The 25,701-nt window shown below is 44.5% G+C and overlaps 1 protein-coding gene across 5 annotated transcripts; it reads left to right on the top strand.

Annotated features, from left to right (window-relative positions):
* Positions 1-208: 208 nt before the first annotated feature.
* On the top strand, positions 209-25,701 carry CSAD (cysteine sulfinic acid decarboxylase). 5 transcript variants are annotated; one of them, XM_079140905.1, is made up of 16 exons: positions 212-331; positions 402-476; positions 14,405-14,541; positions 14,881-15,007; positions 15,094-15,184; positions 15,537-15,643; positions 16,085-16,200; positions 16,568-16,647; positions 16,941-16,995; positions 22,346-22,462; positions 22,540-22,604; positions 22,879-22,960; positions 23,320-23,519; positions 23,673-23,724; positions 23,861-23,950; positions 25,104-25,701. In XM_079140905.1, exons 3-16 carry the CDS (start codon positions 14,416-14,418, stop codon positions 25,275-25,277), a joined length of 1,482 nt encoding a protein of 493 aa, XP_078997031.1. In that variant the 5' UTR covers positions 212-331; positions 402-476; positions 14,405-14,415; the 3' UTR covers positions 25,278-25,701. The 5 variants fall into 5 exon arrangements, with proteins under 5 accessions (XP_078997030.1, XP_078997031.1, XP_078997029.1 ...); XM_079140903.1 differs by adding an exon at positions 703-1,011 and having other exon boundaries at positions 233-476; XM_079140904.1 differs by lacking the exon at positions 402-476 and having other exon boundaries at positions 209-331.

Raw genomic sequence — 25,701 nt, 5'->3', positions numbered from 1 at the left:
ACATGAGTCAAGAAGAGCTTTCTTTCTAGGTCAATAGAAGAAATTGGTCTCCTAGGCAAGGATGGGCAGCCAAAAGTAACTGGGACTTCTTAGGGAGGAACTCTGTCAACAGGGTTACGGCTTGGATTTGCCATTTTAGGAACGGAAGAAGGGGGCGGAGGCCCTTCAGGGCTTTTGGGCCAAGTGGGCTGGCCCGCAAAACTGGCACTGTACAGAGGCAGAGAGACCCGGGTTGGAGGAAACCTCGGGGGCCGTCGCTGGGCACTGAAGCGTCGAACAGAAACCAGACTGGCAGTGCCCACACGTGTACATTCTCCAAGTCCGCCCGAAGGTACGGAAACACGTCGCGGAGGTGGAGGGCGGGCAGGTGAAGCCCGGCATATCGCGTTCCCTCCCTCCAGCCATCAAGACTGGCAGCCGCAGCGTCCGCCGCACCAACCTAAACGAAAGACCGAGAGCGCAGAACAGAGCGCGAGGTGCGTGCTCGCGCCCGCGTCCCCTCTAAGCAAGCCCTCGTCTCCTGGGCCGGGGACGCGGCGGCAGGCACGGGCGGGGGGCGGTGCGCGCGCGGCCCTCCCCCGGGGCCCCCCTCCTTTCGCCACGCGCCCCTCCTCCCCTCCCCTCCCCCTTCCCGCGCGGCGTCCCACGGCCTGCGAGCTGCTGAAGCGCTGCCGTCCGCCCGGACGACGCTGGGCTCCCTAGGGCTTGCGCCTACCTCGCCAGGCACGACTCCCCGCTGCCTCCCCCGCCGCGCGGCGCCTTCTCCAGGTCCTAGCACTCCGTGCCAACCCTGCGGCCGCCACTGTCCCCGCCGGGATCGAGGCAAGTTTACAAACACCAACCCGGGGCCCGTTTCCCCGGAAGCACTTCCCCCTCCCCCTCCCCCTCTCCGCCGAGCGGCAACATCCACTTCCGGGCTCGGGAGCCTGGACAGGCGGGGACAGCCTGAAAAGGGGTGAGGCTGAGGACGCGCGGAGCGCTGCAGCTGGTGAGCCTGCCGTGAGGCGCGCGGTAAGATGGGAGGAGGGTGGGCTGAGGGCCGGCGCGTGCGCCGTGGCACATGCGAGCCCGGGCTGCCATCTTGACTGAGGGCAGGAAACGGAGCACTGAAATCTCAAGGCGCTGGTTCCTAGTTGAGAGGGCTTGTTGGGAGATCTGACTAAGTCTACTTGAAAAAGCTCCACCTCTCTCCCTTCCGTGCTGCTAAGCTTGGAGTCCTAAGGAGAAGCTAGAATAGTTCCTACTCACTATCTTTTCCTTTAAGTCGGTCAGGTTTGTCTTTCCCTTAGCTTGCCAAGGGGCTAGACCTGCAGATTTTAGGGTCAGCTGGAAGAAGGAATTAACTTTTTTTGGACAGTCCTGCCATGTACACTCAACCGTAATCTGAAAATGAGGTCTCAGAAGCGTTCCCTGAGTAGCCCGAGACTGTTCTGCTTATGCCCTCTCAGAAGTCAGAGGCCAGCACGATTATCTTTTACCCTTTTTATTCCAGGCTGTCCAGCCCTGTTTTCCCTGTAAAAGGACATAGGACTTACCTCAGTAGAGGACTAGCCTTGTTGAAGACTTGGGCATACAGTTTGGCCCCTGGACCAGGCTGAATTAGAAAAATGGAAAGTTGAACCCATCTTCAAATCTCCCAACATTAGCCATTACTAAAGATGCAAGGTGCTATCAGGTTGTGAGCTTAGGAAAATTAATGATGATATTAAATGAAAATGATGAAAAAACAAGGAATTCCAACCACTTTTTGTACACAAATTTTATTTCCCCAAACTTTCAACATTTTGGGTCATTGAAAGCAAGTTTGTGCTTTTAGGGTCACTCCAAAATTGAATATGATTGAGAGAGAGCAAAACGTTTCCAGAAATAAATCTTTAATTATCAAAAAAAAAGAAAAAAGAAGAAAAAAAAATTGGGGGATGTAGCTTAGCAGTACAGCAGTTGCCTAGCAACTGGGTTCAATCTGCAGTACCCCCCCCCAAAATGAAGTTAATCATCTCTTATTGCTTTTTGACCATTTTGTTTTTGTAAACTGCCTAGTCATATCCTTTGTCCATTTAAAAAATAGATCATTTATCTTTTTCTTATTGACAAATATTTGACACATATCAACAAGAGAAACAAGTCAGGAATGTTTACCATTAACACTAATATTCTATTGTGTATCACTTAAAAATTAGGGCTGCAAATGTAGTGCATTCCTAGTATGTGTGAGGCCCTGGGTACAATCCTTAGCCCAGCAGAAACCAAAAAAACCCTAATAATTTAGTAGAGCTCCTGGCCCCCCAAAAAGTGTCATTATGTTAATGTATTCATCTATAAAGAGAAGCAATTGACAAAATAGTAAAACTAATGAGTTCAGCAACATCGCCAGATGAAGATCAACAAACAAAAATTATATAAAATCAAGAATAAAAAGGACTGGAAATGTAGCTCAGTAGTAGAGCACGCCTGAGTTCAGTCTCCAGCATGAAAATAAATTATATAAATAAAATATAAGAACAGTAACCATGAAATGTCATAGAACAATCTCATTTACAGTAAAAATATTACATTTCTAGAAAAAAAATTAATAGGGAACTGAAAGATTGATTTATTTTTTGGTACTGGGAATTGAATGAAGGGGCGCTTTACCAGGGACTTATATCCTCCTTTTTTACTTTTTGAGACAGGGTCTTACTAAGTTGCTGAAAGTCTCAATTGCTGAGACTTACCTCCAACTTGGAATCCTCCTGCCTCAGGCGCATACCACACCTGGCTAAGTCATATGCTATGGTTCTTGCCTATAGTCCTAGCAATTTGGGAGGCTGAGGCAGAAGGATTGAAAGCTCTAGGCCAGTGTGAGCAACATAGTGAAACCCTGTCTTGAAAAGAAAAAAAAGGCTATTTTAATGACAATCATAAAGGGCCTAATTAAATGATATTTTACTGCATCCTTTAATAGGAAGATATTGTAGAGATCAATTCTTGCTATAGATTAAGGTAAACTAAATTATAGTTAAAACATGATTTTGCATGGAATTTAAACTGTTTTGACTTTTTTTGGTAGTGGGGATTGAACACAGGGCCTTGAGCATGCTAGGCAAGTGCTCTACTACTGAACTAGATCCCAACACTTAAGCTGATTTTAAAATTGTCCTAGAGGGCTGGGATTGTGGCTCAGTGGTAGAGCACTTGCCTAGCATGTGTGAGGCACTATGTTCGGTCCTCAGAACCACAAAAATATAAATAAATAAAGATATTGTGTCCATCTACAACTAAAAATATTTTTAAAAATTGACACGGAAAAGAATAACTGCAAAGAGAGCAAAGAACATTTTGTTGCTGTTGTTGTTTTGGTACTGGGGATTGAACCCATGGACACTCTACTGCTGAGCTACCGCTGAACTGCTCCCCCAGCCCTTTTTGTTTTATTTTTGAGACAGTGTCTAAGTTACTGATGTTGACCTTGAATTTGCAGATCTTCTGCCTCAGCCTCTCTAGTCTTTGGATTTATAGGTCTGCATCATTGCACCTGGCACAAAGAACATTTTGAAAACAGTTGAATGGGTAAAATAAAGAGTGAGAAATAGAAAGCTAAGAGTTAGCTTTCACCACTTCCATGGTGTCTCTTTACACAAAATTTTTAGTTTCACATTGTTAAATCTGTGGCTTTTGAATATTTGTGTTATGCTACCTTGACATTATTACAATGTTTTGCTGTACTTTCTTCTGGTATTCTGGTTGTTGGATATTTTCACTTTCTATACTGGCTGCAGTTCTTGTGTGTACGTATGGGAAGAAATAGAGATGCCAGACCTAATGTAGACAGACCAGCCTAGAAGTCAGAAGATCAGCAAAAATCACCTGTATTGCCTTTGTAATTTGGACAATTCATTCACTCTTCTGGCTCCAGAGTCCATTTTGAAGACAAGAATGAATGAATACCTATTTTGGCCAGTTTCTAGGGCCATTATGAGTATTAGTGAGATAATGGATTTAGAAGGCTTTCAGTAGGGAGAAAAAAAAAACAAAACCCTGTTCTAATCTAAGTTACCATCAGTATAGATTCCTGGCTGATGGGAATCAAATGTGAGTGGAATGCAGCAGTATTTTTAGTACCTGTAAATAGTTGATCAATTCAGCAAATATTTATTGATAGTCTTTGTGCAAGACTGGTTGAAAGTACTTTAAGTGGTACCGTCAGCCGGGTGCCGTGGTGCACACCTGTAATCCTAGGGACTTGGGAGGCTGAGGCAGGAGGATCTCGAATTCAATTCAGTCCCAGCAAAAGTGAGGCGCTGAGCAACTCTGTGAGACCTTGTCTCTAAATAAAATACAAAATAGGGCTGGGAGTGTGGTTCAGTGGTTGAGTGCCCCTGAGTTCAGTCTCCAGTACCCTCAAAAAGAGGCACTGTCAGCCTGGCGTGGACATGCACACTTGTAATCCTAGTTGTAATCAGCCTGAGGCAACTGCAACTGCTGGATCCTTTTGCCCCCAGACAAGCCTCCTGCTATGAGACTTTCCCCGAATCAGGCCCACTCATTCTTTTCCCAAATATAGATGTAATGATTCCTGATTAGTCTTTTCTGGCTCCTGTTCTTGCTCCTGGAAACCTAGGCTGCGCCAGTAGAGCAGACTGAAGCAGTCCTACCTTTCCTTGGTGAGCACTGCACACTGCTGCGGTAATCATGCCTTCAGTTTGCATCCCAGGCTCCCTTGCTGGCTGGAGTCCACAGGATAGACGCAGCATCTGGGGCAGTGCCAGCCAGGCAGCAGAAGTAGACAGTCAGTCAATGTTTGCCGAACAAGCTGAACCCATTCCCCTCTGAGCCAGCATGGGTTGTGTAATCAAAATGAGCAGCATCTGGCTCCCTTTGCCACCTGTTAGATCTTTGATGATTGTGTATAGAGAAGTTGGGAAACCAAACAAGGGACATTCCTTGGTTCTGGCAATGTGTATGTTTTAGATTTTTAAAAAAAATTTTAAAAATTATTGATGGACCTTTATTTTATTTATTTATATGCAGTGCTGAGAATCGAACACAGTGCCTTACACATGCTAGGCAAGCACTCTGCCACTGAGTCACAATCCCAGCCACTGGAATTTTTTTTTTTTTTTTTTTTTTTTTGGTACTGGGGATTGAACATTCACCAGGGGTGCTTTACCACATAGGTACACCCCTTGTTACCACCCCCGCTTTTAAATTTTGAGACAGGGTCTCTCCAAGTTGCTTAGGGCCTGGCTAAGTTGCTGAGTCTGGGCTGGAACTTGTGGTCCTCTTGTCTCAGCCTGCTGAGCCACTAAGATTGCAGGTGGGTGCCATTGACCTGGCTGTTTTGGAGTTCTTGTGACCTCTTAATTCCTTCTTAATTTTTTTATTGTTTTAAAATAAGTTTATTTTAGTTACATAAATAATATGAAATTGTTATATAAAATATGGAAGTTTATAAATAAAATTTAAATCATTCATAATTCCAATGGTAATAACCACATATGTGTGTGTGTGTATATATATATATATATATATATATTTTTTTTTTTTTTTTTTTTTTTTTTCTTTGCTGGGCACTGGGAATTGAACACAGGACTGCTTTACCACTGAACTATATCCCTGGACCTTTTTATTTTTAATTTTGGGCCAGGTTTTCACTGATTTGCTTAGTGCCTCACTAAATTGCTGACACTGGCCTCAAACTTGTGATCCTTCTGTCTTAGTCTCCTGAGTAGCTGGGATTACAAGTGTATGCCACTATGCCTGGCTTCCCTGTGCTGTTTTTGATGCGTGGCACTGGGGATGCAACCCAGGGCCTCATTCATGCCAGGTAGACATTTTACCACTGAGCCACATCCCCAGCCCCCTGTGGATTTTTTTTTTTTTTAAAGATTCAAAAAGATTTCAAAATATTTGCAATTTTTTTTTTTCATTTTGTGGTGTTGGGGGTTAAACCCAGGGCCTTGTGCTTGCGAGGCAAGCAGTCTACCAACTGAACTATATCCCTAAGACTTCAAAATATTAACTGGCCAGGCAGGGTAGCACACACCTGTAAAGCTACTCAGGAGGCTGAGGCAGGAGGATCACAAGTTTGAGGTCAGCTTGGGTAACTTAGACCCTGTCTCAAAAATTAAAAAGGGCTGGGGATGTAGTTCAGTAGTAGAGTGCACTTGTGCTCAATCCTCAATGCTGCAAACAAACCAACCACAGGAAGTGACTGCTAACCCATACTGGGTTTCTTTTGCGGGTAATGAAAATGTTCTGGAATTAAATAGTGGTGACCAATGTACTACATTGGGAATATACAAAAACAAAAAACAAAACACTAAATTACTTCAGAAGAATGATTTTTATGGGGCTGGGGATGTAGTTTAGTGGTATAGTCTTTCCCTGGCATGTGTGAAACCCTGGATTCAATTCCTAGCACCACAAAAGCAAAAAAGAATGAATTTTATGGTAAATGAATCATATCTCAATAACTTATTTTTTTAAATGCCTGTAGAAATATACACATAGTATTGTCTTTTTCTGCACTGTCTGAAAGTTGCAGATACCATGCCCCTTTACTTTGGAATGTTTTAGCATATTTTCTAACAAGAACATTCTCTTACATAAGTTAATGCAACTATCAATGAAGGAAGTTAATATTGATTTAATACTAATATTTATGGTAACCTCCTTAGTCAGATTATACCAATTGTTCCAATAATCTTTTTTTCCCCCTGTCAGACAGTCTCAGGTTGGTCTTGAACTTGTGAACTCATGTGGTTTTTCTACTTCAGCCTCCCAAGTGCTGGTACTATTGGCACATGCCACCCTGTACACCCCCAATAATGTTCTTTGTAACAATTTTTTTCCCCCTTCCTTATCCAGGAACCAAACTCAGATTGTGCTTTTGTTTGTAATACCTTAGTCATTTTCTATCTGGAGCTGGTAGGTCCTCAGCCTTCCTTTGATTTTCATGACATTGACTTTGTTTTGTGGTACTGGAGATTGAACCCAGGGTCCCTCACATGCAAGGCAAATGCTCTACCATTGAGTTATACCCTCAGCTCCCAACACTGATATTTTTGAAGAATACAGGTTGGTTGTTTTGTGGAATGATCCTTAATTTAGATATATTTATTGCATCATAGTTAGATTTGGTTATGCATTTGGGGCAGAAATTTTACACAAGTGATGTTGAGTGTTTCTCCGTGCCTCACATCAGAAGGTTCATGATATTAATCTGTTCCATTATTGGTGATGTGAACTTTAATCATTTGGGTAAAGTGCCCACTAGGTTTCTGTATTGTAAAGTTACTGTTTTCCTTTTGAAGTTGTGTGTGTGTGAGTGATCAGCACTGGGGATTGTACTCAGGGGTACTGTACCACTGAGCTACATCCCCAGTCTTTTTTACTTTTTGTTTTGAGACAGGATCTTGCTAAATTGCTGAGTCTGACCTTAAGTTTGTAATCCTCCTGCCTCAACCTCCTGAATTGCTGCGATTACATGCAAGAGCCACTGTGCAAGGCCCTTTAAGGAACTTTTTAGATTTTTGGTACCAGGATTGAACCCAGAGGGATTTAAACACTGAGTCACATCCCCAGCTTTTTATTTTTTGTTTTAAGACTGTGTCTTACTAAGTTGTGTATGGCCTTGCTGAGGCTGGTTTTGAACTTGTGATCCTTCTGCTTCAGCCTCCTAAGCCATTGGGATTACAGGCATGTGCCACCACACCTGGCTCCTTAAGGAGCTATTTTTAAGGAGAAAAAAGTTACAGCATAGCCCAACTCAGAGGAAAAAAGTGAAGCTTTATCTAGGTTTTAGTGTGTGTTGAAGGAGAGAGAAAAAAGATGCAATAGACTTTGAAGATTAAATTAAAAAGACCAGGGGCTGGGAACATAACTCAGCAATAGAGTTGCATGCCTGAGGCCTTGGGTTCCATTCCCAGGACTGCAGAAAAAAGGCTGTGAAGAGGAGGTGACTGGAAACAGGCATGTTATGAGAGGTTTTAGCAAAAAAAATGCCGTGAGGAATAGTTAGAGGATGAGGGTTAAAGAAAGGAGAGGAAACAATCAAGAGGTATCTCTGAGGGGGAAGGAGAGGAAACCTTTAGACCTTGGCTCAAACTCACATATCCTGAGGGTCAGGTGGGTCATGTCATCAATGAGTACTGAGGTGAAGCAGAATGTGAAACTGCCACAGGCCAGTGTCCTGCCATCTTGTGGAGGTTTATCTCACCCACTGCCATGTGATTTGCAGTGTCCTCCTATGGGAGGGACACACATTTCTCACCCGCTGCCCGGGACTCCAAGTACAACTTAGTTTGGTCAGTGGGATAGGAGGAAATGTGCCACATGCCAGGTTTGAGAAGTTTTAAGAGTCTGTTTGATTTTCTCTGCCTTTGTTGTTTTCCCTCTGCCATAAGAACAGCATGTCCCAGATAGTTTTTTCAGTCTGGGTTTTGGAATGAAGTCGCATAAATCAGAACTAGAGCCGACACCACCGTCAGAGTAAGCCACAAGAGAAGAATAAACCTCTGTTGTTAAGCCAGGTGCACTGGAATGCACCTGTAGTCCTAGCACTCAGGAGGCTAAGTGGGAGGATTAATTAAGCCCAGAAATTCAAGATCAGCCTGGGAAACAGTGAGATCTTATCTCAAAAACAAAGCAAAAGCTTTTGTTGTCATGGGCAGGTGGAATTTTGAAGCCCGTGTTACTACAGCAAAACTGACTAATACAGACATTCAAATAAATTACAACTATACTGAGATTTTTTTGTGCTAGAGACTGAACTGAGGGCCTTACCCATATCACATATAAGTGAGCTATATCTTTAGTGCTGAGACATCATATTTTACTCCTCCATTTCAAAAGCTCAACAGCATACTCTCTTGCTGAGGCTGAGCACACAGGCATTTTCATATATGGTACCTTTGTGGATATTGGCAATCCCTATCAAACCCTGCAGATGACTGTAATAAAAAAGAAGATAATAACAAGTGTTGGCAAGGATGTAGAGAAACTGGAACCCTCATACATTACTGATGGGAATGTATGAGGTAGTGCAGCCACTTTGGAAAACTGTTCGGTAATTCCTCAAAAGGTTAAATATAGTTACCATAAGACTCAGCAATTAGGCCACCAGATATGTACCTAAGAGAATTAAAAATATGCCCACATCCGAAAACTTGTAAACAGATGTTCCTAGCAGCATTATTTATAATAGTTCAAAGGTGGAAACAATTGAAATACGCAAGAACGGGTAAATGGGTAAATAACATGTTGTAGCTGGGCATGGGGGCGTATACCTATAATCCCAGAAGCTCAGGAGGCTGAGGCAGGAGGATCACAAGTTCAAAGCGAGCCTCAGTAACAGTGCGGTCCTAAGCAACTTACTGAGTACTGTCTCAAAATAAAAAAGTGGACAGGGGATGTAACTCAGTGGTTAAGTGCACCTGGGTTCAATCCCAGTACCAAAAAAAAAAAGTGTGTGTCCATATAATGGATATGATTCAGTCATAAAAAAACAACAAAGTACTGATACATGCGGATGAACCTTGAATATGTTATGCTAAGTAAAGCTACTTGCAGAAGACCACATAATGCTGGACATGGTGGTGCATGCCTATAATCCCAACCACTCAGGAGGCAGAGGCAGGAGGATCATGACTTCAAAACCAGCCTCAGCAGTTTATAGAGGCCCTAAGCAACTCAGCAAGACCCTGTCTCTAATTAAAATATAAAAAAGGACTGGAGGTATGACTCAGTGGTTAGGTACCCCTGGGTTCAATCCCTGGTAACAAAACAAAACAAAACAAAAAACCCCAAACAAAAAACCCCACGTAGTGTATGATTTTTTTTTTTTTAATGTATAATGTCCAGACTAGGCAAATCTATAGAGAGAAAAAGTAGATTAGTAGTTGCCAGAGGTTGGAGTGGAAGAACAAGGAGTGACTGTTGTTGAGTGTCTTTCTGGGAAAAGGAAAATATTCTGAAGTTAGTGGTGGTGGTTGTACAAATTTGTGAATATATGAAAACCACTGAATTGTATACTTTAAAGGAATATTTTTTGTGGTGGGTAAGTTATATCTTAAGTCATTATATTAAAAAATGAGGAAGTTCTATATGTATTGATAATAAGATTACCCATATTTTATTAACTGAAAAAAGGTACAGAAGAATGATTATGTACTAACTTTTGTATGAAAAGGGAGAAAATAAGAATATATATTTATATTTGTAAGTATTTGCATTAAAAATTCTAGTGGTTTTCTGTGTGGGTGGGAGTGAGAATGGGACATATGGAATGAGATAGGAATTAGATTTCTCACTAAACTAGGTTGCTGGGGTTATAGGCATGTATCACACCCTGTTGAAAGCAACCTATCTTTTCATGGGTGCAAATTCTTGATGTGTGCAACTTTCTTTCACCCTTTTTATTTCTGTGCTTCCATCATATATGCCTTTTTTATAACTTTGTTTAATTAATTAATTCATTTTTGTGTGGTGTTGAGGATCAAATCCAGTGTCTCACACATACTAGGCAAGCACTGTACCGCTGAGCCGCAACCCCAGCCCTCACTGTGGCTCTTGTTAGGAACTTTCTTCAAGTGTCTGATCATTGTTGGTCATCTGCCCACATTTAAGAGCAAGGCAGTAAAATATATTGGCAGGTCCAAGTCCCTGCACAGGCTGTACTGACTGGTGGCATTGCTGACAGGTGATTGGGAAAATGAGCCAATAGATCTTTTCTCTGGTCTTGTTCAGTTTCTTCAAAGAGGACTCCTCTAGTCTCTGGCCCTGGAGAGTTTACCCCTGGTTACTAATTATGGGTGCTGATTGGGGAAAGGGGCTGATTTGACATGTAGCTTCCTCTTAATCCTCCTGTGTTCAGTATAGTGCCTCGCCTCCAACTTCTGGTATCCTTCCGTGCTGGGCTCTCTGTCCCTGTTTCTCCAGACAACAAACTTTCGTCTTCTTTGGAAGAAGAAAGTTGGAAGAGAGTTGCTGGGTGAATGGGCAGGGGGAATAGGAATATGGTTCTAATAGTCCTTATACAGATTTTCATCTAATCTAAGAGAGAAGCAAAGAAATAAGAATAGAATTAGGAGCAGTGCTCTGGCCCCTGGCTGAGAAGATGCTGATAGGACAAAGCAGGGTTTGTTTAAAAATTTGTGGCTTAGTGGTAGAGTGCTTGCCTAGCACATGTGAGTCACTGGGTTCAATCCTAGCACCACATAACAATTAAAAAAAAAAAAAAAAAAAAGGTAAAAAAATGCACAAGTGTTTTTCTGACTTCTTAGGATCTCTAGTTTGTAAATTCTCTAACCATCAACTCTCTTATCTTGTTCTTGCCTTCGCTTATTCAACCTAGATGACGTGGTCCTTGTTTTAACTCCTCTCTTTCCAGTATCCTCAATTCCGCAGCCCTACTGTCTTTCCACCAAATCCACTGGCCAAAACCCCAATCCAGCTGCCTGTCCTAACCAAATCCACCTGACCTGCTGGTTTCTGCTAGTCAAAATCACACAATGTTGCAAACTGGCATTGCTGTAAATTGGTGGCCTCTGTACTCATTCTAATTAAATGCAACAGATTAAACACATATGTTTGCCATCACTCTGTCCTGAAACTTCACTAAAATGACATCAGTAGAATTTTAAATCTGGTAAAATAGGACAAACAAGAAAAGGGACAAGAGGTGAGAGTTATCAATAACTGTAGAAGCTAAAAGGCAGAGAAATATAACCAATGGCAGAAAGTTAAATCTAGTATGTCTGCAGAGGCCCAGTGGGAAACAAGCTGGTTTTGAGGGCAGAAGCCCAGAAAGGCTCAGAAATGAAAACATCAGCTTTCTTGGAAGGCCAGAGGAGGGCACAGCCTAAAACAGGCCAGAGAGGACAGCTAGGGGCTTAACCTGGCTTAAACATGTAATGGCTCTGTGTCCTGGACAAGTTACACAGTATCTCTGAAACTGTTTCCTCCTTTAAATGTGGGTGTGAGTTTACCCTGAATGGTTGTGAAGGTTAGGACAAAATGCATTTTAAGTACAGAAGGTAGCATCTGGTACGTATTAAAATGGTGCCTATTTTTTGTTTGTATCTGAGATGCTAGAGATTGAACCCAGGGCCTTGCATATGCTAGGCAAGCTCTCTACCACTGAACTCCACCCCTAGCCTCAGGGCCTATTATTAGCCTCTTGACCTCTATACTCCATGCTGCCACTGTCGGGAGCTGGCAGGAGAGCTGGTGAAGGACCGAGTCTCCATTCTCCAGGCCTGGTTCAGCACTCTGGTAGTCTCCAAACCCATTCTATTCGGGAAATGTGTAAGGGTCAGACCACCTGGCTCCCTTGAACCTCTGTTAACCAGTGGAGGTTAGTGGCTCTTGACGGCCGAGTACATCAGAGCAACCCACTTTCAGGAAGTTGGCCCTATTCCAGATTCTCTTCTTGTTCTTCCCCTCTCATCTCATCCAGGCCTCAGTGCGTGTCCTTCTCTCCCTAGCCCTCTCTCTGAACATTCTCTTCCTTGGGGAATGGAGCCTATCACGAGGCTTCATCTGTCCCAACTCTTAAATCACCTTCAATGCTTGCATCTCATCAGAATTCTAGATTTGACCATCCTCATATGCGAATCAGTAGTCCCAGGAAGTCTCTGCTTGGATGAGTATTTCTAAGAAATCACTATTTTAATTTTCATCCAGTTTCTCCTTTCTGTATTCGTATTTGTTTTCGGGATGCCATTTTCTCAGTTGTGCAGACTTGAACATCCAGGCTTATCTTTGACTTTTCCAACGTACATTGTCTGAGTGTTTTATTAAGTATACTCCAGGAATGACCAAAGCTGCAGGTTCTTCTCTCTGCCCTGTCTTACCACACCTATTCCCTACCCCTTATTCATGTGTAGGTCACCTCTTGCCTGGTTTACTGCAACACCCTGCCAGTTCTCCTGCATCCTGCTACTATAAACTGGTCTACTAATCTGAGAGCATCGGATTTTTTTTTCACATTCCTTGCCAAAGAGTCTTTTAGTAACTTCCCATTTTCTGCAGGACAAAGCTGCAGGCCTGGTTGGCAGGTAAGACTTGTCATAATCTCACCCAGCTCTGCCTACTCTGCCTACTCTGCCTTTGCTCCCGTATTCCAGTCAGCAGTGCCTTCCCTGACCTCAGGACCTACCCTGCTCACTACCCTCGAAAGCTGCTGGCCTTCCTCTCCCTACCCCAGTGCTCCTCTTTCCCTCCCTTCTACCCTGGCGCGCCCCCCCCCCCCCCCCGGCCCCCCTTCTCTCTCTTTGTTTTTCCAGACAGGGTCTTTCCTTTCTACCCAGGCTGGCCTCAAACTCCTGGCTCAAGTGATCCTCTGGCTTCAGTGTCTTGAGTAGCTGGGACCTACTCAGGGGCCTTACTAACCAAACTCAACTTTCTGTCCTCCCTTTCACCTGTCCATTTCTCCTGCCCACTCTTAAGACACAGCTCCTATCTACTATGAGCCTTCCTCAGTGTTCAGTCTCCTGGGTCTCCTTTCCTGATTCTGAGGACACTTAGGGTTAGCCCCCAGCTGCGCCCTGAGCTGTAACTATTGCATGTGTGTCTGTGTCATCCTGTAGGGTCAAAGACTCAGGATTACACCTGGGTAATGTAATTCTTCCTCAGTGGAACATTCTTTCCTTCCTGTTCTAGGAGAGGGCTTCAGAAATCAGGACAGTTCAGAAAACACAGCATTGGGGTACAAAAGAGATTGATCTCTGAGGTCTGCCTAAACCATTTTGCCTCCATGGCTCAGGCCCCTTCCCTTGGGGCTTCCTGCTCTGCCCCCCAACCTGCCCGCTGCTCTCTTCACCCTTCAGACATCCACCACACCACTAGTCTGGCCTCTTGAATTCTCAGTGGGAATCCCTGCTTCCACACGTGAGGGCTCTCCATACCCCTCAATCCTGAGGTTAATATGCCACCTGTCTCCCCCCCCCCCCACACCTTCTGTCAGCTAATGATTATTCAGGGAACTTAACTTGCTGTCCCTGTCCCAAATCTGTGAAAGTTCTCTTTCGGGCAAGGGTCATGAGAGTTGTCCAATGGCCATGTGACTGCTGGTTTCATCGCATTCCCTCTGCTGTCTTGGTCCTACTATTCTGAAAAGCTAATTGTGTATCTTGTGGCCAGCTCACCAGAACGGAGACTTGAGCAGAAGGTAAGCTTTTCCTCTTTGCTTTTGGTGGATAGTGGCCACTGATTCCCCCCACTCAGCATTAATTGCCTTTTTTCTCCCTCCTGTGTCCTATGGCTTTCTCCCTGGATGCTGTCACTTGCCTTGTACACTGGAGGCCGGGACTGAGCACCAGTGCTTGGGGTCTCATGCTCATTACAGGATGGAAGGTCTTACTGGTTAGGTCTGGGTGGGGTACAGAGGCTGAATGGAGAATGACTCCTACTCTGCTCACAGAACTTATCCTGATGGCTGATTCAAAACTACTCCCTTCTCTTGATGGGGACCCTGTGGCTGTGGAAACCTTGCTGCAGGACGTGTTTGGGATTGTTGTGGATGAGGCCATTCGGAAAGGGACCAGTGCCTCTGAGAAGGTGGGTCAGCAACTTAGCAAGGCCCTGAGCAACTTATCAAAACCTGGTCTCAGAGTAAAACACTGAAAGAGCTGGGGAGATAGCTGTGTGGTAAAGGGCCCCTGGTTCAATCCCTAGTACCAAAAAGTAAGAAATTTGCATAGTGGGTCTTAGGTTTATTTACCCTTGTTCATGTATCATTTTGAAAATATTCTTGAATTTTTTTTTCCATTTAAATACAATAGATTTAATATATTGGTTCTTAAATTGTTTGAAGTACAGGTTGGTAATGTCCTGTGTCTTCTGGGGCAGTGAGTCCTCAGGGGCTGAGGTCCCTGCATCCCTGGCTTCTTCTCCTAGGTCTGTGAGTGGAAGGAGCCTGAGGAGCTCAAGCAGCTGCTGGATCTGGAGCTGCAGAGCCAGGGCGAGTCACAAGAACAGATCCTGGAGCGTTGCCGCGCTGTGATTCGCTACAGTGTCAAGACCGGTGGGCTTAGGGTTCTGAAGGGAGGAGTGTCCAGCATTTGCACCCAGCTCCATGTTGAGTTCCGTTCCCTGCTCCCCCTTCTCCAGGTCACCCCCGGTTCTTCAACCAGCTCTTCTCAGGGTTGGATCCCCATGCTCTGGCTGGGCGCATTATCACTGAGAGCCTCAACACCAGCCAGTGAGCCATCCCAAGCCCCTCCTTCCAGCCCATGGAGAACTTAGGTTTACCGGGAAGGTGTCTTAGAGATAGGGGAGAAGAATGGGTTTTGCCCCTCTGTATTTTCTGGGCATATCTCTGGCAGAGTGGTTTTCCCCCGTCCTTTGGGCTCCGATTCTGCAATCTTTCTCATGCATCCTGACCCTAGTTTTTTCTCATCTGTGCTTTGCTGGTTCTTAGTCACCAGCTCATTGTCTTTGGGACCCTTCCGTGGTTATCTTACCATCTTCTCTCTCTGACTCTTGTAATTTAAGAGCCTGAACTGGCAGTCCCTCCCGTCTCTTCCCCTTTCTCATCGTTGCATTTCTGGCAGGTACACATATGAGATCGCCCCTGTGTTTGTACTCATGGAAGAGGAGGTGCTGAAGAAACTCCGGGCCCTGGTGGGCTGGAGCTCTGGGGATGGGATCTTCTGCCCTGGTATGTGAGGAGGAGGGGGACTTTCTTATGATTCCTCTTTCCATACCATTCTCTTGCTTTAAGCTGCTGGCTGGGAGATTCCTCTTTGTTTCCTTTCCAGCTGGGCCAGGGCCAGACCAGCAAGGAGGTTGCCCAGTCCCCTTTATCCTGGTGTTTGCCAACAGTCCCTAGGATCAGTGCTTTTGTGCCTGCTCTGGGGGCAGGGGTGAGGGACTGTCTCCAGGGCCAGTCCCGGATATGTAGGGGGTGTTTGGGAGGATCTGCTGAATCCCGGTTTGTTCTGGGTTCCCATGCCATTTGTAGAGCTCTGGAAATTTGTGACCTGGGAGCCAATAACACATACTGCTTTGGTCAGTTCTTCTGGGTGGAAAGTTGAGGGGATGCAAGCTCCATTCTGACTCACCTTCCTTCTCTCTTGCTACCACTTCCTCCTTGTGATAGGTGGTTCCATCTCCAACATGTATGCCATAAACCTGGCCCGCTATCAGCGCTACCCAGACTGCAAGCAGAGGGGCCTCCGGGCACTGCCACCATTGGCCCTCTTCACATCAGAGGAGGTAGGGAAGAGTATAGGTGCAGCCCTGGGCTCCCGACTCTCATCTCTAGCCACCTCAGTCAGAGACCCTTCAGGTCCTATTCCTGCCCTACCCTTCCTTCCAATCAAGGAGGCCATGTTCATTTTGCCTTCTGGTCGGAGAGGACAGGAGCAGCAAGTGCCCCACCCAGATCTACTGAAGCTTTATCTGCATTTTAACCAGATACCCAGGCAATTCATACATATAAACATTTGAAAAGCCCTGGCCTCTGGGGTCCCATCTATTGCAGCTCACACTGGACTTTTTCCAGTCACTCTCCTCCCCATCCTCCCGACCTTCTGGTCCCTAGCCCAGGTCACACTAACCTGCCGTCTGCATTCTTCCACAGTGTCATTACTCCATCAACAAGGGAGCTGCTTTTCTGGGACTTGGCACTGACAGTGTCCGAGTGGTCAAGGCTGATGAGAGGTGAAGGTCCTGCCGACATGGCCCTGACCCAGCTTGGCACAGTGTACCTTCCTGCCTCCAGAAAACTCTGGCCTCAGACCTATATCCCTGGTGGATTTCTGTCCCTAACTCTTCCTGTAGAATTGCTGCTCCTGCTTCCCAGTGCCTGCCAGAGTCTCCTGCCCTGTGCCCTGAGACCTGTAGAGCATTATGGCTTCTGCATTGCCAACTTTACCTTACCATTCTTCAACAGGGTAATGCCTCCTGGCCTAGAGGACCTATAACTTCTCCATTCACTCATTTTTCTTTTTCAGAGGTAAAATGATCCCTGAGGATTTGGAGAGGCAGATTAGTCTGGCTGAAGCTGAGGTGAGTGGAGTGGGACCACTCTGTCCCTTCTGTGGATGGTTATTTGGGCTCCTCCTGCTCAAGGTACCCTTTGTGCCTCTCCTCTATCTCTGTGCCCATACTGCAATGGGCTGAAGCCTGACGGGTAAGGAGACCATGTTGCTCCTGGGGACTCTGCCAAGACACAAAGGCAGGGTGGGATTCTGAGAGGTGGGACTAGATGACTGACTAGATGACCACCCAGGCAGCACTGCAGGGAGGGTGTTTGCAACCCGGAGCATAGTGTGGAAGGTTTCTGTGGGCTGGGGGTCAGTATAGGGAGAAGCTGAGGGAGATATTCCAGTGGCACTGATGGATGCAGGCTGGGGTGTCCACTGGAGGTGGTATCTAGGCTGAAGTATTAATTGGGAACACATTTGGGTATGATCTGTATAAATTTTAAGCTTATTCGGAGTTCCACTGCTTAGAATTTGTGCTGTCAACCATCATCACAAGTATATAGAATTCTGTGCATGAGAATGTTTCCTGGAGCAAAGTTTATATCAGTAGATAAATTATTGTATTATCTGTGTATCTATTCTTCTTTTGTAAAATGGAAATACTACAGAACTTACCACATAGGGTTGTTGTAAGGGTTAAATAAAAATGAATTAGTGTGTCAAGCACTTAGAACAGTGACTAGCATGTAGATGCATTATATAAACATTAGTTGTTGTGGGCTGTTGTCATTACTGCTGCTGCTGCTGCTTCTGCTACTACTACTCCTACTACTGCTATAAGAGTATCATGTAACTGTATTTTTTTTGTACCAGAGATTGAACCCAGGGGCACTTAACCACTGAGTCACATCCCTAGCCCTTTTTAATATTTTATTTAGAGACAGGTCTCACTAAGTTACTGAGACTGGCTTCGAAGTCATGATTCTGCTGCCTTAGCCTCCTGAACCGCTGGGATTACAGGTGTGCACCATCGTGCCTGGCTTATGTAGCCGTTTTAAATAAGGTAGGGGCTGGGGTTGTGGCTCCGTGGTAGAGTGCCCGTCTAGCACACTTGAGGCCCTGGGTTTGATCTTCAGCACCACAAAAAATAAAATAAAGGCATTTTGTCCATCTACAACAACAACAAATATATAGAATAAGGTAGGATGGGCCTGAGGTATAGCTCACTTGCCTAGTATGCATGAGACCTTGGGTATGATCACCAGCATTACAAAAAATAAAAATAAACTGGGTAGGGTGGGTATGGTGGCACACGCCTGTAATAATTACCCAGCAGTTTAGGAGACTGCGACATGAGGATTTCAAGTTCAAAGCCAGTCTTAGCAATTTAGCAAGGCCCTAAGCAATTTAGCAAGACCCTGTCTCAAAATTATGGGAAAAAAAAAAAAAAAAAAAAAAAAAAGAAAAAGGACTGGGAATGTGACTCAGTGGTTAAACACCTCTGGGTTCAATCTCTGGTACCACAAAAAGAAAAAACAAAACAAAACAAACAAACAAAAAAAAAACACCAGGTACAGTGGTACATACCTATAATGTCAGCTACTCAGGAGGCTATGTCAAGAGGATTGCAAGTTCAAGTTCAGCCTGGGCAACTCAGCAAGACACTGTTTCAAAATAAAAAATTAAAAAGGGTAAGAATATAACTCAGTGGTAGGAGCACCATTGTGCTTGATGCTCAGTACTGCAGTCAATCAATCAATCATCAATCAATGAAAATAAGAGAATAAAGTAGAAAAAATATGTACTAACAGGAAAATACCTCCACTATATATGTTAAATACATATTGTAAGTTTAGTATACAGTGGACAGTATAAGCCTATTTTTGTTATTCAGAACAGTATATATTTATTTATATGTGGCAGTTGGCAGTATGGGCAGCAATTAGAATAATGAAGTTCCACTTTACATTGAATATACCTATTTTAGCATAGATTTATTATATGATTGATATTACTCAGGTAATAAACAAATGTATAATTCAAAGGTGAAGCAGGAGGATCACAACTTTGAGGCCAACTTGGGCAACTTAGTGACACTCCATTTTTTAATTTAAAACAAAAGGACTGGGTATGTAGCTCAGTAGTAGAGTACTCCGGGTTCAATCCCCAGTATAACACACACACATACATACACGTACAATGTATAATTCAGTGATTTTTAGCATATTTACAGAGTTATGCAACCATTACTACAATTAATGTTAGAACATTTTCATCATCACAAAAAGAAATCCCAGGGCTGGGGAGATAGCTCAGCTGGTAGAGTGCTTGCCTTGCAAGCACAAGGCCCTGAGTTCGATCCCCAGTACCGCAAAAAAAAAAAAAAAAAAAAAAAAAAAAAAAGAAATCCCATACCTATTGGCCATCACTCTCCATTTCTCCCAAACTTCTCATTTCAAGGCAACCAAAAATCTACTTAGTGTCTCTGTGGGTCTACCTGTTCTGGATTCTGGACTCATAGTATACATGGCCTTTTGCAGTGAGCTTCTTTTAACTTGGCATAATGTCTTTAAGGTTCATCCTGTTGTCACATATACTAATTATTTCATTTCTTTTTGTGACTGAATAACATTCCATCATATGGATATACTATATTTTATATATCCATTAATCAGTTGATGGACAGTTGACATGTTTTCATTTTTTGCCTATTACAAATAACATTGTCATGAACATTTGCCTACAGGCTTTCGTGTGAACATGTTTTCATTACTCTTAGTTATATACCTAGGAATGGAATTGCTGGATCATATGATAACTGTATTTAACCTTTGAGGAACCACTAAACTGTTTTCCAAAGTGACTGTACCAGTTTGCAATTCCAGCAATAATGTGAAAGCTCCAGTTCCTTCACATACTCACCAATATTTGATATTCTTTTTCATTGTAGTTATTTAGTGGGTGTTAAGTACCTCACTAGACTTTTGATTTGCATTTCCTTGGTGATTAATGATGTTGAGAATCTTGTCATGTGTTTATTAGGCATTTGCGCATCTTTGGAGAAGGGTCTATTCAGAACTTTTGCCCATTTTATTTTCATAGAGCTTTTATTCCAGTAGTGAAGTCTGACATTCATATATATATGTAAACAGCTGCACATGTACTTTGAACATGAGGTGCATGGTGCTCTTTGAAGCTATAATACAGGAGAGTTGATGGAATCAGAAGGTGAGGGAGTCAGCAAAGGCCTTCCGTAGAAGTGATGGTTGAACCAGGCATGGTGGTGCATGCCTGTAATCCCAGTGACTCAGGAGGCTGAGGCAGGAGAATCTCAAGTTCAAAGTCAGCCTGAGCAACTTAGCAAGGCCCTTAAGCAACTTAGGGACACCCTGTCTCAAAGATTTAAAAAATAAAGGGATTGGGGGTTGGGGACATGGCTCAGTGGTTAAGTGCCCCTGGGTTCAATCCCTGGTACCAAAAACGAAGTGATGTTGAGCTGATACTTGAAGGCAGACGAGGAATTAACTACGTGGTGGGTATTGTGGATGGACAAGAACACCTTATGCTTATACAGAAGACATGGGATGTGTCTGGAATTGAAAATATGGAGCCAAGACAGCTTCCTCTTTTTGCCTGAATGTTTCCACCCACCACTGGTAACCTTCCCTATTCTAGAATACTTGCTTGGGGCTGGTGCTGCCTCCACCCCTACTCTCCCTGTCATCAAGGGAGCATTTGGAAGTGTGTAGAACTGTTTTATTTTGTTTTGTTCTGTGAGTGACCCAGGGACCATTATTACATTTATTGAGAGGAAACCAAGGTACTATGTTTTGGATATGCTCTGAATGTGTTCCCCGATGGTTTGTGTGCTGAAATTTAATATCTATTATATGTATTTACCACATTGTGCTTATCCATTTATCAATCAGTGAAAACTCGGGTTGCATCTATGATTTAGCAGTTGTGAATAATGCAGTGAATACAGGTGTATAAAATATCTCTTTAAGACCCTGTGCACCTGGGCATGGTGGTGCAAGCCTCTAATCCCAGCAGCTTGGGAGACTTCGAGGATCACAAGTTCAAAGTCAGCCTCAGCAAATTAGTGAGGCCCTGTCTTTAAATAAAAAATAAAAACAGGTTGGAATGTGAATCAGTGGCCATGTACCCCTAGGTTCAATCCTCAGCACCCCCTCCCCCAAAAAAGACCCTGTATTAGTCCATTTTTTTTTACTATAATGAAATACCTAAAGCTGAGTAATTTTATGAAGAGGTTTATTTTGGCTCCCAATTCTGGTCTAAGGTTCAAGGATCAAAATGGATGATGACTTTCTTGCTGGCAAAATATCAAGGCAGTATAGGGCATCACATGATGAGAGCCAGGAGTCTGTTTGTATTTCTTCTGGTCTCTCTCTTCTTATAAAACCATCAGGATTCAATCATGGGGCCTGTACCCTGATAACCTTGTCTAATCCTCATCACCTCCAAAGACCCCTCCTCAAAACACCATAGATTTAATTTCTACCCTTTTAATATCTTCAAATGGGTATTAAATGTCAACACAGGAATCCTTGGGGTATGCGTTCAAACCATCATATACCCAAACTGTAACACCTTACTTAAGTTTTTTGGACGTACATACCCAGAAGTGGAACAGCCCTGCTGTTTTCTACAGCAGCTATATCATTTTATGTTCCCACCAGCATTTCACAAGGGTTCTAGTTTCTCCACATCCTAACACTTGTTATTTTCTTTCTTCCTTCTTCCTTTCCTCCCGTCCCTTCCTTCCCAGAGCCTTGTACATGCTATGTATATGCTCCACCACTGAACTAAGCCCCAGCTCCTTTTGTGTTATTTTGCTAGCAGCTGTCCTATTGGGATCCTACTGAAGTGCTTACACTTCACTTTTTTGTTGTTTTGTACTGGGAATCAAACTCAGGGGTGCTCTACCACTGAGCTACACCCCAAGCCTTTTTATTTTTTATTTTGAGACAGGATCTCTCTAAATTGCCCAGACTGGCCTCAAACTTGAGATCCTCCTGTCTTAGCCTCCTGAGTAGCTATGATTGCAGGTGTGCCCCACTGTATTTGGCCCAGATATTTTACATTTTGATGAAGTCCAGTTGATCTATTTTTTCTTTGGCCGCTTGTGCTTTGGAGTCATAGCTAACCTAACTCAAATGCACAAATATTGCTCTTATATTCTCTTCTAAGAGTTCTGTAATTTTAGTTCTTACGTTTAGGTCTTTGATCTTTGATGAGTTAATTTTGGGGTATGATGTGAGAAAGGCATTCCTGCATACAAGTGAAAGAGGACATGAATGCAGTGTTTAAAGTTGAAACGGGCCAGGTAGGGCATGGAAAGAACTTAGTACTCCGTCCCAGCACTAGGCTCTAGGTAGCTCCAAAGGTGACTCCAGATCTTCTTTTCACAGGGTGCTGTGCCATTCCTGGTCAGTGCTACATCTGGCACCACTGTGTTGGGAGCATTTGACCCCCTAGATGCAATTGCTGATGTGTGCCAGCATCATGGACTGTGGTTACATGTGGATGTGAGTGCAATTTGGATCTTGTGGGTGGGGTGAGCTGAACTGAAGCCAAGGCCCACATTGTTCCTCCTGCTCCACAGGCTGCCTGGGGAGGGAGCGTCCTGCTGTCGCAGACACACAGGCATCTTCTGGATGGGATCCAGAGGTGTATATGGCTCCTTTCTTCCTGAACCCCACCCTTCAAATCCTTGATCCTCAGAATAGTCGTGGAGTAGGGAACTCAGAATGGGGTGGAGGGAAGAGGGTGCTAGGATACAGACTGGAGATGGGATGGTTGATTTGGACTGGGAAGGCAGGCAGGGGAATTCTTTCTGATTGCTGGGGTGGGGGTGAGACCCTACTACTGGAGGTCTAGAAGAACCTCTGGCTGGGTAACTTGAGGATGAGCCACTGACCTGGCTTTGTTCTGCCTCACCCAGGGCTGACTCCGTGGCCTGGAACCCCCACAAGCTTCTTGCTGCAGGCCTGCAGTGCTCCGCTCTTCTTCTCCAGGACACCTCGGTGGGTCTGCCCCAGTCCTTGGCCTGACCCTGGCCCATATCCTTTCTGGAGTCCTGTTGTCTTCTCTGTCTCACCTGAGAGGGGGACCAGGACTTACTGTGTCCCATTTACCATCCCACCTGGCACCACCCTACCCCTACATTGGGTTCCCTCACTTCCTCAGGAGCCCTCATGCAAAGGAAAAGGTATCCAGCTTAAGGTTGCAGACAGAGGGATCCTGGGAAAGTTTGGGACAGGCTCTGGGTGTTGGAGAAAGTCCAGAGAAAGGGATCCAGTCAGCTGGCAGTTGACCCTTGGTGCAGCCCTGGGGGAGAGCCTGGGTGGAGGGACTAGGGTCTGACAGCCTCTTCCCCACATAGAACCTGCTCAAGCGCTGCCATGGATCCCAAGCCAGCTACCTCTTCCAGCAAGACAAGTTCTATGATGTGGCTCTGGACACGGGTGACAAGGTGGTGCAGTGTGGCCGTCGTGTAGACTGTCTGAAGCTGTGGCTCATGTGGAAAGCACAGGGTGGGCAAGGGCTGGAGCATCGTATCGACCAGGCCTTTGCCCTTGCCCGGTAGGCAAGGGGGTCCCAGATGCCCTCCCAGGGTCCACCATTTCTCCATTTCTGCCCTAGGGATTACTTTCCTCCCTGTTTCTCTGTGGTTTTCTTCTGTTTCCATGTCTGCCTTTCCCCCTCCATCTGCAATTTATCGCCTTTTGTTTCCAGGTACCTGGTGGAGGAAATAAAGAAGAGGGAAGGGTTTGAGTTGGTCATGGAGGTATGGTCCCATGTTCTTTTGCATCTACCTATCCAGCCTATCCCACACGGCAAGCTCTGATGGAAGAAGAGGGGCACTGAAAGGGAATATGGTCCCCTTTTCTCAGCTCATACTTCCCCTTCCTCATTCCCCTCAGCCTGAGTTTGTCAACGTGTGTTTTTGGTTCGTGCCCCCCAGCTTGCGGGGGAAGCAGGCGAGTCCAGATTACAGTGAAAGGCTGTCTCAGGTAGGCTTTCTCTGGCTCTGGGTAACCCAAGTTAGGGAACTGATGCAGCTGGTGCGCTTCTGCCCCCTGCTGCCCATACCTGATATTTCAGGTCCTGGTACTGGTCTCTTGCTCCTGAGGGGGGCTAGGCAACTGGAAGACAACACCAACTTGTCCTTTGTTGTGGGGGTGGTGATAAGGAGCAAGGTATGTTTCTGGGAAATAAGATGACAGAAAGAGGCATCACAGGAGAATCCAGAAAAGTCAGTGTGAAGCACACAGACCCCTGTGGGGGGAACTCAGGCCCAGGTCAGAGATGTAAGGCAGAAATATCAGGAAGAGTCTTTTCAATGATGCTGGGGACAGAAAACACAGAAAGGCCAATCTGACATACCTTCTAGAGGTAAGGAAGTATGTTCTGTCTGTGTCCCTAAGAATGGGGGTACTAGTATTAGATGCTGCAGATGATTTGAAAGGACAAAAGTCCTCTTGCCCTCATGGAGTTGTTATTGTGGAAAGCAAGAGTTATCTGTTTGAAGCCAGTATGTTCAAGGCAGTTATGTAAATTACATACTAGATCACATGGCACAGATCAGATATTACAGATATTACAGGATCCAGGAGTGGTAGCACACACCTATAATTGGTGTCTCTGGAGGCTCAGGCAGGAGGATCACAAGTTTGAGGCCAGCCTCAGCAACTTAGCAAGACCCTTAGCAACTTAGCAAGACCTTGTCTCAAATTAAAAAATAAAAAGCACAAAAGGACTAGGGATGTAGCTTGGTGGTAAAGTAACCTTAGGTAATCCCTGGGAAAAAAAAAGGACAAGAACCAGAAAAGGGGAGAAGGCGGCATTCAGGATGTCTAAAATTTAGAGGTAAACTGAAGCAAGGTTGAAATCAGAAAAGTCAGGATTTGGCAGAAGATACCCTGCCTATATAGCTATCTTGGAGGTAGGAGAAATAAGGAATAAAGCAGAAGGTGAAGAAGGCCAATCAAGTTGGATGTGGTGGAAAAGTAAACTGGGGCCAAGGTGAGGGTCTAAGCAGTGAAGGTATTTCCAGAAGATGGCAGGGTGGGAGGGAAAAACAGCTCTGCGGCCAGCTGGGTAGTTCAAGCAGCTGGCCTTCTCACCGGACCGGCTGCAACTAGACTCTCTTTACCACGCCCACAGGTAGCCCCTGTGCTCAAGGAGCGCATGGTAAAGGAGGGCTCCATGATGATCGGCTACCAGCCCCATGGAAGCCGCGGTAACTTCTTCCGCATGGTGGTGGCTAACCCCACTCTGACCTGTGCTGATATAGACTTCCTCCTCAACGAGCTGGAGCGGCTAGGCCAGGACCTGTGAGCCTCCCATGTTCTCAAAAAAGCCTTTCTAGGAAACAAAGTAGCCTTAACCTTTTCTCTCTGTTTTAATCCACTAAATCTCCTCGCTAAAATATCTGCATTAGGAGAATGCTTAAAAAGTTATATCCATAGTATGCAATGTTATTCTTTCATTAAAATTATATTTACAGAGAATTTTTATTAATATGAGAAAAATAATATGTTGAAAAAGCTGGATATGAGACTATATTTAGTAATATCAGAGCAATGTTCAGAAGTACATAGGAAAAGGCTGATAAATGAACTATGCCAGAATATTGTTTTCCCTGGGTTGAGATAATAGGCATTTTTAAAATTGACCCCTTTTGCTTTTGTGCCTTTTCTTTTTACTATGTAATGAATATGAATTATGTAATAGGAGCATAATAAAATTAAAATTTCAAGTA

This window comes from Sciurus vulgaris (genome assembly GCF_902686455.1).
Source record: "Sciurus vulgaris genome assembly, chromosome: 5".
Taxonomy (NCBI): Eukaryota; Metazoa; Chordata; class Mammalia; order Rodentia; family Sciuridae; genus Sciurus; species Sciurus vulgaris.
Note: the sequence above shows the minus strand (reverse complement) of the source record. Positions and strands in the feature narration are given on the sequence as shown.